The sequence below is a fragment of the Falco rusticolus genome, chromosome 5, assembly GCF_015220075.1.
Source record: "Falco rusticolus isolate bFalRus1 chromosome 5, bFalRus1.pri, whole genome shotgun sequence".
NCBI classification, from domain to species: Eukaryota; Metazoa; Chordata; class Aves; order Falconiformes; family Falconidae; genus Falco; species Falco rusticolus.
This window is the reverse complement of record NC_051191.1, coordinates 14571289-14587166: the sequence shown is the minus strand read 5'-3', so window position 1 is coordinate 14587166 and position 15878 is coordinate 14571289. Positions and strand designations below refer to the sequence as shown.

The window sequence follows — 15878 nt, the reverse complement described above, 5'->3', positions numbered from 1 at the left end:
TTGTTCTTCTTTCTTTATTTTATTTTATTTTTTAATTAGCAGGAAGATCGCTTCTCCCATCAAGAAACGGCTTGCCAGGTGCTCACGCCCAAGTTGGGGATTTCAACGGCAAATGTTTCGGGTTTTTTTTCCCCAAAAAAGACTTTTGGCTTCACCATGGGCATGAGGTGGGGGGTGGGCTGCTCCGGTTGGGACAGGTGTCCCGAGGAAATGGGGAAGAAGGTTTTGTGGGGGCGGCCTTCCCACATGGGAGCACTGATAAACAGCGGGCAGGCTGATTTCATGGGTTTTGCAATGGAAGGAGAAATGCTGGAGGTGTTTGGGGTCTCACCTGGAGATGTTGGAGAGGTTTGGGGTCTCAGCTGGAGGTGTTGGAGGTGTTTGGGGTCTCAACTGGAGATATTTGGGGTCAGCTGGAGATACTTGGGGTCTCAACTGGAGATGTTGGAGGTGTTTGGGGTCTCAATTGGAGATGCTTGGGGCCAGATGGAGGTGTTTGGGGTCACCTGGAGATGTTGGAAAGGTTTGGGGTCTCACCTCGAGGTGTTTTGTGTCAGTTGGACATACTGAAAATGTTTGGTGTCCCACCTGGAGGTGTTTGAGGTCAGTTGGAGACACTGAAGAAATTTGAGGTCTCACCTGCAGATGTTGGAGGTGTTTGGGGCCACCAGGAGGTGCAGGGGGCTGGATGGAGATGTGGGGGGTTGGGGGGAGACAGGAGGGGGCTGCAGGGGACGTCCCCCAAGTCCGGGGGCCCTAGGTGAGCTGCGTTCTCCACACACCTGAGGGAGCAGGGGCTGCTCACAGGGGTGCTGCTGGGTGCACCCCAACGCATAACCCGAGTCCGAGGGTGGGTGAACAGACGGGTGGTCAGAGGGGTGGACAGATGGATGGATGAGTGGACAGGCAGATGGGTGGATGGATGGACAGATGGCTGAATGGGTGGCCAGATGGACAGATGGCTGGAGCAACAGATGGGTGGCCACACGCTTGGCTGGGTTGATGGATGGACACACGGATGGATGGATGGATGGACACATGGATGGATGGACACATGGATGAGTTCATGGCTGGACACATGGATGGCTGGACACATGGATGGCTGGGTTGATGGATGGACACACGGATGGATGGCAACATGGACGGATGGATGGATGGATGGACACATGGATGAGTTGATGGCTGGCCACACAGATGGCTGGCCACACGGCTGGATGGCTGCATGGATGGCTGGATGGACGGATGGCCACATGAATGGCTGGATGGACACATGGATTGATGGATTGATGGCTGGACAGGTGGCCACACGGATGGATGGATGGATGGATGGTTGGAGGGACACATGGATGGGTTGATGGGTGGATGGATGGACAACGGATGGCTTGATGGTTGGCCACATGGATGGGTGGCCACATGGGTGGCTGGATGGGTGGCCACGCAGATGGATGGATGGCCAGCTGAATGGATGGACAGCTGGGTGGCTCAACAGACATGGTGGATCAACGAGGTGTGGGGATCACTGGGTGGGTGGCTCGGTGGGTGGGCAGGAGGATGGACAGACAGCTGGACCGAGCCTGGGTGCGCCGGTGGCCGGCCACTATTCCTACCCTGCTGAGCCTGGCTGGGTGGCAACCACCCGGCATCGCTGAGTAGCCACCAGGATCCCAACAGCGGCCGGACAGACGGACAGAGGAGAATTCTCCTCCTGAGGGCAGCCGGCCAGCTGGGGAGGCGATGGGTGCCACCTGCCCTCGCTGCTCCACGCCCAGGGGCAGGGCTCCTGCGGGGGAGGGTGGGGAAAAAAAAATGGGGAATGGGTGGGAAAAGTCTTGGCAAACACAGTCAAACGCGGCCGGGTGCTGGTGGCAACCGGGGCAAGGTGCGCTTGGGGTGGACCTTGGCCACCAGCACCCAGCGGGTGCCGCTGGGGCCCCGGCACCCCTGTGAGCATGGTGCTGGGCGCCGTGGCGGTGGCGGTGCTGGCCGGACTGGTTTTGTTGCTGTTGCTGGTGCCGCCAGTGACATGGCACTTGGTTCCGTTCCTCTGGGTTGACCTGGTGGCTTTCGGCGCCTTGGTGCGCTCCTCCCTGCGCTGCCAGTGGCGCTTGAACCGCCGACCCCCCATCACCCTCCTCGATGTCTTCCGGGACCACGCTCGCCGCCAGCCACACCAGCCCTTGCTCCGCTTCCAGGAGGAGGTTTACACCTATGAGGATGTGGAACGGCAGAGTAACCGCGCCGCCCGGGCTTTGGGCCAGCACCTGGGGCTCCAACCGGGTCAACCCGTCGGCGTCTTCCTCCCCAACGAGCCCACCTACGTCTGGACCTGGCTGGCCTTGGCCAAATTGGGTTGCCCCATGGCTTGTCTCAACTGCAACGTGCGGGGTCAGGCGCTGCGTCACGCACTCGCTGCCGCCCGCGTCACCCTGCTCCTTGCCAGTCTCGGTGAGCGGCACCTGTGGGGGACCTGGGGGGCATGGGGGGAACCGGGGGGGGGATGGGCAGGTCCCCTTCTCTTACTCCTCACGGGTGTGTGGTGCACACGCGTGTGCGGGGTGGGGTGGGGGAGGTGGGAGGGGGTCAGGGAGAGCTTGTGCGTGTGTTTGCATGGGTGTCAGGATCCATACATGTGTCTGCATGTATGCCTGGGTCTGTACATGTGTCTGCACATGTTTCAGGGTCCATACATGTGTCTGCATGGGTGTCAGGGTCCATACACGTATCTGCACATGTGTCAGTGTCTGTCCATGTGTCTGCACGCATGTCAGGGTCCCTCCATGTGTCTGCATGTGTGTCAGTGTCCATCTGTGTGTCTGCACATGTCTCAGTATCAGTCCATGTGTCTTCACATGTGTCAGGGTCTATACATGTGTCTGCATGCATGTCACTGTCCATGTGCCTGCACTTGTGTCAGTGTTCATACATGTACCTGCATGCATGTCAGGGTCCATACATGTGTCTGCACGTGTATCAGTGTCTGTCTACGGGTTTGTATGTATGTCAGTGCCTGTCCATGTGTCTGCACATGTGTCAGTGTCTGTCCATGTGTCTGCATGCATGTGTCAGGGTCCATACATGTGTCTGCACATGTGCCAGTGTCCATACATGTGTCTGCACGTGTGTCAGGGTCCACCCATGTGTCTGCATGTGTGTCAGGGTCCATACATGTGTCTGCACGTGTGTCAGGGTCCACCCATGTGTCTGCATGTGTGTCAGGGTCCATACATGCGTCTGCATGTGTGTCAGTGTCTGTCTATGGGTTTATATATATGTCAGTGCCTGTCCATGTGTCTGCACGCATGTCAGTGTCTGTCCATGTGTCTGTGCACGTGTCAGTGCCTGTGCATGGCTTTGCACAGGTGACAGTGCCTGTGCATGTGTCTACACGCGTGTCAGCATCTGCGTGTGGATTTGCATGTGTGTCACTGCCTGTCTGTGGGTTTGCACACATGTTTGTGCCTGTCTACACACATGCCAGTGTCTGCTCAGGGATTTGCTTGCGTCAGTGGCTACACACATGTCTGCACGCACGCCAGTGTCCATGCATGGATTTCCATGTGTCAGTGTCCGTCCATGTGTCTGCACATGTGTCAGTGCCCGTTTATGTGTTTGCACATGTGTCAGTGTCCATACACGTGTCTGTGCACATATGTCAGTGCCTGTGCATGGATTTGCACGTGTGTCTGCACATCTGGAGTGTCTGCCCATGGCTTTGCACACGTGTTGGTGCCTGTGCGTGTGTCTGCACACATGACAGTGTCCCTGCATGGATTTCCACGTAAGTCAGTGTCTCTGCATGTGTGTCCATGCATGTGTTTCCATGTGGATGTGCATGCTATTGCACGTCTGTCAGTGCTCACGCATGTGTCTGCACGCGTGTTGCTCCTGGTCCATGCATGTCCATGTGTGTCAGTGTCCATGCACGTGCTGGCACACGCATCAGTGTCTCTACATACATTGGCATGCATGTCAGCACCTGTGCACTCATTTGCACACGTGTCGGTGCCTCCACATGCGCCTGCACACTTGTCAACATGCGTCCATGCGTTTACGCGCCCATCAGTGCCTGCGCGTGCATTTGCATACCTGTTGTGCCCACACATGCTCTCACATGCATTTCACATGCGGCACACATGGAAGCGCGTGGCACGGCGGGGCTCTTTACCACACATGTGCCAGAGGTTCTGCGTGTCGGGGCTGTATTTGCACCCCTCCCTACACCGTGCTCATGGCTGCTTGTGCAGCCTTTTGCACACACGTGTGCAATGCCCCAGTAAGCGTGTCGGGGCGCAGCGGCCATGCCAAGGACACGGGTTAATCATCGCCAGCCCCTTACCCCAGGGTAAAGGTCCTTTTTTTTTCCTCCCGCCCCCCCCCCCCCCCCCCCCCCCCCCGTGTGTTGTGTTTGTGGAGGAAGGAGAGAGAAAAACATGGGGGCCGGATGCAGTGGGACCCCGGGGTGCCCATCTGGGGGGGTCAGGGGGCACCCTGGTGTGCTGAGGGCACCCATCGGACCAGAGCACCCTTAGGTGATGCTCCAGGTGGCTCCCCAGGGTGATCGGGGAGTGCTTTTGGGGTGCTTTGAGTGGCCAGCTGGGATCCTCCGGGTGCCAGATTCTTTGGGATCCTTGGGGTGCCCATCCATGATGCCACGGGTGCCCATCTGGTTGAGGTGCCCATCTGGGAGGACACTGGGTGCCCACCTGAGATCTTTGGGGCACACATCCATGATGCCATGGGTGCCTGTCTGGTTAAGGTGCCCATCTGGAGGTACATTGGGTGCCCACCTGAGATCTTTGGGGCACCCATCAATGATACCACGGGGGGACATTGGGTGCCCACTTGGGGTCCTTGGGGCACCCATCCATGATGCCATGGGTGCCTGTCTGGTTAAGGTGGCCATCTTGGGGGGACATTGGGTGCCTACCTGAGATCCTTGGGGCACTCACCTGAGATCTTTGTGGCACCCATCCATGATACCATGGGGGGACATTGGGTACCCACTTGGGGTCCTTGGGGCACCCATCCATGATGCCATGGGTGCCTATCTGGTTGAGGTGCCCATCTGGGGTCCTTGGGGCACCCATTCATGATGCCATGGGTGCCCATATGGTTGAGATGCCCATCTAGGGAGACATTGGGTGCCCGTCCCTGACCCTTTGGGTTCTCCCCTTGGGTCTTCATCCACCCTGGACCTCCCCATGTCTCCCCCTCCCCACAGATCTCCAGGCCGCCGTGGAAGAGGTGCTGCCAGCCCTGCAGCACGATGGCATCCGTGTCTTCTACCTGAGCTCCACGTCCCCCACACCGGGCGTCGAGGCCCTGCTGCCCACCATCAAGGCAGCCTCTGATGAGCCCCTGCCCAGCCATCACCGTGCTGGCACCACCGCCAGCTCCAAGGCCATGTACATCTACACCTCTGGCACCACCGGTGAGGCTGTGGGGCCAGGAACCCCCAAGGTGGGAGGGTCTTCTCCTTGGAGAAGGGCAACTGGGAGGTTTTGGGTGTGATGGGTGAAGGTGCCGAAGGTTGTCCCCCTGTGGGTAAGGTGGGGCAGGTGATGGTAGGGAGTTGGAGGCATCTTGTGGAGGCCTTTCTCCAACCCTGACCATCGTGGGGCCACCTGGGCCAGGTTTCTCCTGGTCATGTCCATGCGAGGGTTGGGTATCTCCAGGGCTGGAAACCCATCATGTCCCTGGGCCTGTCCTCCTTGGCATGGGGTGGGACCTCCGTCATCCAATCCTGACCCCAACCCAGTTCCCACCCCAACCAACGTGGGTGCATCTGGATGAGTTTCCTCACAGCTCCTCCCAGCAAGGTCTGGAGACCTCCAGGGCTGGAGACCAGCCATGTCCCTGGGTCTGTCCTCCTTGGCATGGGGTGGGACCTCCCTCACCCAACTCTGACCCCAAACCAGCTCCCACCCCAACCAACACAGGCACATCTGGATGAGGTTCCTCACAACTCCTCCCAACAAGTTCTGGAGACCCACCACCCCGCAGGATGGGTTTTGCCCTCCTATCCCACCCTTCATCCCCAGGACCTCCCATTCTACATGGAACCCCCTGAAGAAGACATTTCCCACCCTCTTCTCCCACCCCGCAGGGCTGCCCAAGGCAGCAGTGATCACCGAGAAGAAGCTGATGATGGTGGCCAGCCTGGGTCGGCTCTGTGGCCTGCGGCCTGATGATGTAATCTACACGACGCTACCGCTCTACCACTCAGCTGGGCTGCTTATCGGGGTGGGAGGGTGCTTCGAGGTCGGTACGTACCCCATGGCCCACGTGGCCTGGCCAGCATGGCCATGGTGTGGGCAAGGGTGGGCAGAGAGGGGGGGTGGAGATGATGGATGGATAGAGAAATGTGTGGAGAGAAGGAAGAGGAAGGAGAAAACCAGGTCCATAGATGGGTGAGTGATGGACAGATGGGTTGGGTGAACATTTTAGATGGACGGATGGATGTTTGATGGAGATGGACAGATGTTTGATGGAGATGGACAGATGTTTGATGGAGATGAATGGATGGATGTTTGATGGATGGATGTTGGATGGGGATGGATGTTGGATGGAAATGGATGGATGGATATTTGGTGGAGATGGTTATTTTATGGAGATGGACAGATGTTTCATGAAGATGGGACGTTTTCAGGAGATGGGTATTTTATGGAGATGGATGAACAGATGTTTGATGGAAATAGGTATTTCATGGAGACAGGCAGATGTTTCATGGAGATGGGACGTTTTCAGGGGATGGACGGACAGCTGTTTCACGGAGGTGGATGTTTTCAGAAGATGGGTGGAGAGATGGTTTATGGAGCTGGGTATTTTATGGACACAGATGGACAGAGATGTTTTATGGCAATGGATTAACAGACGGCTTATGGACAGATGGACAGTTTATGGAGATGGATGGATGGATTGGATAGAGATATATTTTTTTTTATATAGGGAGGGACAGACGTTTTGGAGATGGATTGAAGGATGATGGAAAAATGTGAGGATAGAGGGAAGGGAAGAAGAAAGAGAAAAGGAGAAAGATCTCTGTAGTGGGGTGGGATGGCGGGTGGCCAGGTGGCCAGAGACATGACAAAGTTTAGGGATGGAGAAGGAGTCAGATGAAGACGGAAAAGGAGGACATCTAGATAATGGGTGACTGTGGGGTGGGCAGGACAGATCCTCATGGGGATGGATGGATGGATGGATGGATGGATGGATGGATACCCATCACCCTGCCACATCCCCACAGGAGCCACCTGCGTCCTACGGGCCAAGTTCTCTGCCTCCCAGTTCTGGAATGACTGTCGCCGCTACAACGTCTCTGTCATCCAGTATGTGGGCGAGCTCATGCGCTACCTCTGCAACACGCCCAAGGTAAGGTCCCCACCAGCCCCAAATCCACCTCGGAGGCCGAGTGGTGGGCAAGGAGGTGCTGTGGGGCGCACCCTGAAGTGGTCCTTCTCTTTGTCACCCCACAGCGCCCCAATGACCGGGAGCACGGGGTGCGCATGGCGTTGGGCAATGGCCTGCGGGCAGAGGTGTGGAAGGAGTTCCTCCAACGCTTTGGGCCCATCTCCATCTGTGAGTTTTACGGGGCCACTGAGGGCAACGCTGGTTTCATCAACTACACCGGCAAGATCGGAGCCGTGGGCAGAGCCAACATGTTCCTCAAGGTGAGGTGATGATAGTGTTTGGGGGTGAGGAAGCTCCTCAAGGTGAGATGGTGATGATGGTGTTTGGGGGTGGGGAAGCTCCTCAAGGTGACCTGATGATGATGACGGGGTGTGTGTGTGGTGGGGAAGCAAACGCTGGCTGCCTCGGGGAGACCTGATATGGCACCTCCAGTTGGGTTGGTGCCAAGAGTAGGGGGTTGTCCAGGGGACCCTCTTCACGGTACTGTCAACAGTGACCTCCCTGGGGAAGCCAACGCCTGTCCGTCAGGTTGGGTTGAATCCCAAGCAGGATCTCCAGGGCCCCTCTTTTTCACATCCCAAAGGAATCCCTTCTGCCTGGTTGGCCAATGTTGACCCAGCAGCATTGACTCCAAGTCTTTTGGAGCGTCCAAAAGTGACCTGGACACCTCTATAGCCCCAAGAAAGGCCACTCGGTGTCACTTCTCGGTCCCCAGCCAGCCGGGTGTTGAACAAAAACTGCAAAAATCAGCTTTTCTCCATCTTTTCCCCCCACAGTCACAGCGCTCAGCCTTCTCCCACGGGTCTTTGATTTGAAAGTCAACCGTGAGGAGGTCGGTCAAGGGTCGAATCGATCCAATTAAATCTTATTTTAATATAAAGGGAGATCAACTGGGATTGGAAAACGAGCGGCTATCTGGGATGTTGGCATCTGGGGGAGGCGAGAAGGTGTTTCCGTGGGTGGCAATGAGCAAGTGGGAGAAGGCGGACAGGTGGGAGAAGGCAGACAAGTGGGAGAAGGCAGGTGACCACGTGGGAGGAGGCAGGTGAGCAAGTGGGAGAAGGTAAACAAATAACAGAAGGTGGGACCTGGCATGGGAAGAAAATTCTTCCCACTCTTTTTAATCCCCAAGTTTCTCTTCCACCCACCAGTTTCTCTCTCTCCCTCTTCTGCCCTCCAGAGTTTTGCTCCCTTTGAGCTCATCAAGTACAACGTGGAGGCGGATGAACCCGTACGTGACGAGCGAGGTCTCTGCATCCGAGTCCGCCCCGGTAAGTGGAGATGAGCCTTCCGAGGGCCTTTTTGGAAGGCAAGAGGGGCAGACAGTGGGTTTGAAATGCATCAAACCCACCTCTTGGGCCTTATTGTCACTGTCTTGGTGGCTGGAAGCCACCAGAAACCCCTCAAAGAAAGAGGAACATCATCCCTGCGCACCTGGTGGGGCGTGGAGGTGACATTCCCCAGGGCCAAGGTGGTTCCTGACCAGCCTCCAACCCTCCTTTCCCTCCCTGAAGGTGAGACAGGGCTACTGGTCATCAAAATCACCAAGAACACCCCATTCCATGGCTACGCGGGCGATTCCCAGAAGACAGAGAAAAAGATCTTGAGGGATGTCTTGGTCAAAGGTGATGCCTTCTTCAACAGCGGTGACCTCCTTGTGATTGACCATGAAAAATTCGTCTATTTCCAGGACCGCGTGGGAGATACTTTCCGGTAACTCTGTTGCTCTCACACCCATGGCTGGGTAGGCAACGCCACCTACCAACCCAAATCCCCCCCTCACAGCTTCATCCCTTCTCCTCCCCAGGTGGAAAGGTGAGAACGTGGCCACGACAGAGGTGGAAGCCACTCTTGCCATGGTGGACTTCATCCAGGAGGTCAATGTCTATGGGGTGTCTGTGCCAGGTGAGTACAGGGTGGTGCAGGGGGCCATTGAGTTGGACCAAACTAAGAATCCGGTGAGGTTTCAGCCACGTGATGTGCCCCCAGGTGGCCTGGGTGGCCACCAAGAAGCCTCAAGTAGAACAGAAGGGACCTACAACCATCACCTAGTCCAACTTCCTGACCATCTCAGGGCTCAAGTGAACCAAAATAAGAGTCTGGTATCGGTTTTAGCTCGTGATTATCGCCACAATGGTCCAAAGAGCCAGCAAGAAGACTAAACCAGGATTAGGTTGCTCCGAAGAAGCATCTAGTATGGTTTGGGGCAAGTAACATGTCCACAGAATGGCCCAACTGGCCACCAAAAAGGTTAAAGTAGGACTTACTGACCCAAAGGAAGTTTCTGGCATGGCTTTGGCACACAGTGGGCACCTGTGAAGGTCCTGAGTGGCCACTGGGAAGGTTAAAGGGGGACTTGGTTGCCCAAACCAAGCATCCAGCATTGTTTTGGGCATACAAGGTGGCTACTTGGACCCCTTGCAGGAAGTCCAAGCATCCACCGAGAAAAGTAAAATGGAATTTGGTTGCCCAAAGAAAGTGTCCATTGCCATTCTGAGCACACAGGGTGCCACTGTAATGGTCCGAGTGGCCACAAATGAGGCAAAAGTGGGAAATGTTGACCCAAAACAAGCATCCAGCGTTGTTTTGGGTACGCGATGTGCCTCCACCATGGTCCCAGCGGCCTCCAAGGCAGCTAAACTAGGACACATTCACCCAAGTGGTCCCCAAAATGGTCCAAGTGGCCACCAAGAAGAATCAAATGAGAATCGGTTGCCCAAAATAACCCTCCGGCGTTGCCTGCAGGGTGTGAGGGGAGGTGCGGCATGGCAGCCATCCGCCTGAAAGCCGGGGCAAGCTTTGAGGGCGAGAGCTTCTACACCTTCACAGGGGACACGCTACCCAGCTACGCAGCCCCCCGCTTCGTGAGGATCCAGGTCAGAGGTCCCAGGGTCCCAGTGGTGGCCGGGGGATGGGTTCGGTTTGGTCTTCTGCCAAATGAGTCCTTTGGATGAAGGGCGACGCAGCTGCGCCCATTTCCGATGGCCATGTTGGGTGTCCCCCATGTTTCCCATGACCATGTTGGGTGTCCCCCAAGTTTCCAACAATGGTACTGGTGTTGGGGTTCGGTGGTGATAGCACCCTGTTGCCGAAGACACTGTCCGTTGATTTCTGGTGATGGTCACCCAAAAAAATCAAATGACCACATCAGAGTCACCCTCTACTGACAACGGTATCAAGGTCCTTCCTTCCCCGTGACTGCTGTGGTCACCCTGTGCCCATGATCTGACGCCACCATTTGGTGCCGCCAGCGGCGTTGAGGTCCCCTATTTCTGAGGACGGTGCCCACGCTGGGTACGCTGTCCCTGCATCCCCACCCCACTACCCCATTTCTGATGACCCCCATCCACCTCCACAGGATACTTTGGAGATCACGGGGACCTTCAAGCAGTGCAAAGGCAACCTCGTCAAAGAAGGCTTCGACCCCAATGTCATCAAAGACCCCCTCTTCTTCCGCGATGACAAGAAGAAATCCTACGTGCCCTTGAACCCCGACACCTACGCCGCCATCCTGGACATGAAGCTCAACCTGTAGAAGAAGGAACCACACCAGGGTCTCCACAGTGGCCCAGGGGGGGCTAATTGCCTCAGGGCAATTAGCAAGACCAATTTGGGGCTAATCAGGCAGTTTTCACATCCTTTGAGGAGTTTTTTAATGGTGCTGGAGCACGAGGAGGGTGACTGGCTGGTCTCGGTGTTCGCTAACCCACCCCAGGCTGGCTGCGGCAATTAAAAGCTTAATTCCAATTATTTGGGTCCAGGTGGGTGCTGGGCTGTTGAGGGGCTGTTTTCCAGGGCCTGATCGATGCTTTTTCCCTTCTGGAGGGGGCAAGTGGTGGCCCAAATCCTCCCTGCTGCCGAGGAGGGAATATTTGCTCAGCACTGGCCTCTTCCTTGCCCACGGGGATGGATTTAGCCCCCGAACACTCTCACATTCCCACCCGGGGCTCATTGAGCTGCTTCAGCTCATCTGTATGGAACAAAATCCATTTATTTCTCTCCCTGACCCAATTTTCTGCTCCATCAATGACTTAAAACTGGCTCGGGAAGGCAGCCCAGGCTCCCCCAATCTCTTGGAGCTGTGTGAGGTGCACTGAGCCCCCACGACCACATCAGCTCCTTCCCACCCTTCCCCATCACCACCGAACGATGTAACTGGCACCAAAGGAGCCCATTTCTCCCTGCTGCCGCTTTCTGCCGGATCGGGTGGCAAAACCGCCTTGCAAGCGCCATCCCGGCTCTTCCTCTCCCAACCGCGAGCCGTCACCCTTTGAATTTTTCATAGAAAAGGTGAAATCTTTTATTTACAAACCTTCCCAGTGGCAGTGGGGCGGGGAAGAGGAGGAGAAGAGCTACGCATCCGTCGGGAACCCTTCACTTGGTGCCATCCCCGAGGAGCTGCAGCTCCACCATCCGTGGGGGGGATTCTTTGGGGGTGCGGCGGATCTCGAGGGGGCCGCGTTGTTCCTGCTGGAGCTCCCCCACGCGAAGCCGCAGGCGTTGCTCGCGTCGTTTACAAGCTTGGAGTTGCCGTTGGGCTTTACTGAGGGCGTCAAGGGCGGCTTCGGCACGACGTTTCCAAAGCAGGGCATTGCCCACCTGGTAGCTGTGCTCACTCTGGATGTACGCTCCCACCGGCGGTGGCAGCCGCAGCATGTAAAGGGAGGGGGATACGGGGCGAGGAGGGGCTGGGGGGGCACCTTCGGGCAGAGCCGGGGTGGCCGTGGCTTCTCCGTCCCCTGTGGCCACCAAAAGGCTTTCTGGGAGGGGGCCACGGGCACCTGAAGGGCCGGGAAGGGCTGGGACACCCCCGTGGTCACCGGCCGGGGGGGCACCAGGGTCTTCGCCTTCCCCCGGGAAGCAGGAGACGTCAGCAGTAAAGGGGGGGTCCGGGGGGGAAGGAGTGGGGTCCTGCCTGCGGAGGGAAAGAGGAGATTAAATCGGGGGGACCCCGCAGCACACCACCCCTCCCCCACCCCCTGGGACTCACCTCCACCTCCTGGTAGCCCGAAGGGGTTTTGGGGTGTCACTCTTGGGCGCGGGGGGCTTCAGCTTGGTGGCCCGGGGGGGTTTGGGGGAGGAAAATTCAAAGACGGTGGGCACGGCCCCTTCCTTGAGACGGTGGTAGCCACTGTGAGGGGTGGAAAAATGAGGGGGGATGTCAGTTGGTGGCATGGGGCACCCCCAAAGGCCCTGGGGAGGGGGATCCTCAAGGTTCCCCATGGTTGTCAGTGTCCTCAGGCTGTCTGCACCCTGCAGCTCTAGGGGGTCCCCAAAAGTCCTGGGGGTGGAGGGGGGGGCTCCAAGCTCTAGGGCAGACTTTGGGGAACCTCAAAAGCCTTGGGGGGGTCTCCCCAAAATGCTCAGGGGGGACCCACAGCCTGCGAGGTCTCTTGGGTGCCCTAAAGCCCTGAAACAGGAGGATGGGGGTCCGCTGAAAGCCCCTGGGGGGGACCCCAGGGTGCTCCATACCATAACCCCCAGGTCCCTGGGGTACCCCCAAGACCTTTGGGGGGGGGAGCTGGGGTACCCCAAGTCTCTAGGAGAAGGTTTATGGGCCCTAAAAAAGCACTGGGGGGGGATGACACCCCAAAAGCTTTGGCGGGGGGACCCCACGGTGCTCCATAAGCCCCAAAGTCCCGGGGACCCCACAAAAGCACTGCAAGGTGGGGGAATCCCAGCTGGAAAACTGAGGTTGGAGCAAACCATTGCAACCGCTAGTGGGGGAGGATAGACCGAGTCAATTCCCAGTCTGGAACAGTCCATTTTCCATAAAAATGGGGGTGTGTGTTGTGGTGTTAATTAGGCCGACCCATTCTCAACAGGGGAAAGGGGTGGCCTCACACATCGTTAAGTGCTTTGTTAATTACCTGAAGCCGACTATCTCAAAGCAGCTCTTCTCAAAGTGCTGGGAGCAGAAGTAAATGTACTTGGAGGCTGGGTCCCACAGGCCCTCTCCGCTCGCGTCCCGCCGCCGGCTGTTCTCCAGCCACAGTGCCCGCCGCGGGTTGTCCTTCTTGGGCAGCCTGGGGGGAGCACGGGGGGACGGGACACACACACACACGCACCGGTCAGCTGCAAAACTGTGGCCTCAGATTACCCGCCCCCGCCCCCCCCCCCCGTTTTCTGCAAGGTTGGAGGGGTGCTCCCGCCCCTGAAAATGGAACAGTCCAGGGAGGCCTGGTTAAAAGGGATGGGGTTAAACCATTCCTAAAATGGGGAGTTGTGGGGGAGGAGCCCTGTACCTGGTGGAAACCATTGCTTCGGGTAGGGGTGGTGGTGGTCTAGCTGGACTAAACCATTGCTAAAGGCAGGGGGGGCACATACTAGGCCAACCCATTGCGCAGGAAAGGGCACACCTGGGCCAAACCATTGCAAAGAGGAGGGGCATACCTGGGCCAAACCACTGATAAAGGGGGGGACACACCTGGGCCAAACCATTGATAACAGGGGGTGCACACCTGGGCTAAACCATTGCTAAAGGGGAGTGGCATACCTAGACCAAACCATTGCCAAAGGAGGGGGAAACACACCTGGGCTAAATCACTGCTAAAGACGTGGGAGGACACTACACCTGGGCCAACCCATTGCAAAGGGTGGGAAGACACGTGGGCCGACCCATTGCAAAGAGAGGGGGGAAACAAACAGCTGGGCTAAATCATTACTACAGTGTGTATTGGAGCGCGTGTCTCTGTGTGTGTCTGTGTGCAAACGAAGCATTAAGAGGTGAAAAACCTCCCAAATAAAATCAACTCAAGGCAGGAACAGGGAGAAGTCCCCTGGCCAGACCATTTTGGGGGGGGCAAAGAAGAGGTCAAGGGGGGAGAGGGGGGGCTGTCCCCCCCAGGTGGTGTGGGGGCACCCACCGGTGGAAGGAGATGCCTCGGTTGCGGGTCTCCCGAGTGTCACGGGTGCAGCAGCCGGCAGCAGAGCAGTGACGGGGCATCTGGGGGGGGGGGGCAGAAAGAGGTGGGTGGAATGAGAAGTATCTCCCACAGGACACCCCCCACCAAATTCAATGCTTTTCCTGCCCCCCAGGTGCCATGCAACCAGCCAGAAGCTTAGACGCCCAACTGCCCCAACCCCCAACCAACTCAGACCCTCATATGCCTCCCCAATCCTTGTGCTACCCCCCGAACCCCAAAAGCCCTCCAGGACCCCTCCAGACACCCCCAAAGCCCCATGTCCCCCCATCAGATGCCCCCCCCCAGCCAGACCTTGTCCCCAGAGATACCCCAGACCCCCAGATATCCCCCCACATGAGCCACCACAGGCCCTCAAGCTGCCACCGAGCCTGAAGTGCCCCCCCCCCCGAGCTGCCCCACACCCACTGGTGCCCCCTACAAGTTCCAGCCCCCCCCCTCGAGTCCCAATGCCCGCCCCGGTGCCCCCTCAGAGCTCTAAGTGCCCCTCTCCCCCCTCCAGGTCATTAAGTCACCGGGGCGGGATAGAGCCGGGGTGGGGGAGCACCAGGGTATCCCCCGGGCTGGGGGGTGGGGCAGATGACGTTACGAGGAGGCAGGGCACCCCAGGGTCGTTGCTAAGGGCCCTTTGGGAGGGCGGCGGTGGGGAAGGGGGTTTGGGGCGGAGCACGCCGGGGCAGGACAACCCCCCTCCCCCCTCCCCGCCCCAGGGGGCCTGTTCCTGGGGTGGGGGGCGGTCTTGGGTCCCTCTGTCCCGTCCCCCCCCTACCCCCGCCCGTGCGCTGCCTCACCTCGGCGCTCCCATCCCGCCGCCACCGCCCCCACCGCCCAGCCCCGGCTCTCGCGAGACGCCGCGGGACTCTCAAATCCACGCCCCTTTCTTCCCCTCATTGGCTGCGCCCCCGCAGGGTGGGCGGTGCGCCTTCAGGCCGTTCCTTCGTTTGCATGCTGCGCTGTCATTGGCCAGAAGAGTCCCTCCCCGCCCTTATTAGCCATGCGAGCCACGCCCCTCCGCCGCGAGCTTTTTAAACCCCGCCCCCCCCCCCCCCCCCCCCCGTTTTTTGGGTGTTTCAAACCCCCCCCGCCTACATAGGGCTGCTGTACAACGTTTTGGGGAGGGGTTGACACTACCCCGCCCAGCAGCTGGGATAAGGAGGGTTTCAAGGACCGCCCCCCCAGGTTTTGGGGTGTTTCAAAGCCCCCTGCCCCCATATAGCTACTGTACAACATTTTTGGGGGGTGGTTGACACCTCCCCATCCCCCCAGTTGAAGTAAAAAGGGTTTCAAGGGACCCCCACCAGGTTTAGGGGTGTTACAACGCCACCCCACCTCCCCCCAGGGTTGAGGAATAGTTTACCACCCCCTACTCCCCTCCATGAATGTGCTTTGGGGGGGGGGTGTCCCCCCCAAAAAGAGCTTGGGGATGTTTCCCAGGCCACCAGGCCACCCTCTCCCCAACAGTGTTTTAAAGAGTTTCAAGGCTCCCCCAACATGGGCTCTGGGTGGGGTTCAAGGTGCCCCCCCCCCCCCCCACACACACACCAC

General features: G+C 58.0%; 2 protein-coding genes across 3 annotated transcripts; one reads left to right on the top strand and one right to left on the bottom strand.

The window, feature by feature from the left end:
- Positions 1 to 1837: 1837 nt before the first annotated feature.
- SLC27A5 (solute carrier family 27 member 5) lies at positions 1838 to 11157 on the top strand. Its single transcript, XM_037388480.1, has 10 exons — positions 1838 to 2445; positions 5222 to 5431; positions 6107 to 6265; positions 7247 to 7371; positions 7476 to 7670; positions 8591 to 8681; positions 8925 to 9123; positions 9218 to 9315; positions 10156 to 10286; positions 10769 to 11157. Exons 1-10 carry the CDS (start codon positions 1950 to 1952, stop codon positions 10943 to 10945), a joined length of 1881 nt encoding a protein of 626 aa, XP_037244377.1. The 5' UTR covers positions 1838 to 1949; the 3' UTR covers positions 10946 to 11157.
- On the bottom strand, positions 11045 to 15205 carry THAP7 (THAP domain containing 7). 2 transcript variants are annotated; one of them, XR_005104376.1, is made up of 6 exons: positions 15125 to 15205; positions 14277 to 14356; positions 13281 to 13436; positions 12401 to 12541; positions 11723 to 12325; positions 11045 to 11380 (listed from the first exon to the last, which is right to left on the bottom strand). XR_005104376.1 is itself a non-coding variant. In XM_037388549.1 (5 exons), the coding sequence occupies exons 2-5, from the start codon at positions 14354 to 14356 to the stop codon at positions 11785 to 11787; spliced, it is 918 nt and encodes a 305-aa protein (XP_037244446.1). In that variant the 5' UTR covers positions 15125 to 15205; the 3' UTR covers positions 11680 to 11784. The 2 variants fall into 2 exon arrangements, 1 of the variants encoding a protein (XP_037244446.1); XM_037388549.1 differs by lacking the exon at positions 11045 to 11380 and having other exon boundaries at positions 11680 to 12325.
- Between the last annotated feature and the right edge of the window lie 673 nt (positions 15206 to 15878).

Bases quoted from the DNA above. Each gene is read 5' to 3' on its own strand.
- THAP7 (XM_037388549.1), bottom strand. From the start codon at position 14,356: ATGCCCCGTCACTGCTCTGCTGCCGGCTGCTGCACCCGTGACACTCGG. The intron at 13,437-14,276 runs GTGGGTGCCCCC...TGCTCCCCCCAG, and splicing joins CGAGGCATCTCCTTCCACCG to GCTGCCCAAGAAGGACAACC. The intron at 12,326-12,400 runs GTGAGTCCCAGG...TTCCCTCCGCAG, and splicing joins CGGGCTACCAGGAGGTGGAG to GCAGGACCCCACTCCTTCCC.
- SLC27A5 (XM_037388480.1), top strand. From the start codon at position 1,950: ATGGTGCTGGGCGCCGTGGCGGTGGCGGTGCTGGCCGGACTGGTTTTG. The intron at 6,266-7,246 runs GTACGTACCCCA...ACATCCCCACAG, and splicing joins GGGAGGGTGCTTCGAGGTCG to GAGCCACCTGCGTCCTACGG. The intron at 10,287-10,768 runs GTCAGAGGTCCC...CCACCTCCACAG, and splicing joins CCCGCTTCGTGAGGATCCAG to GATACTTTGGAGATCACGGG.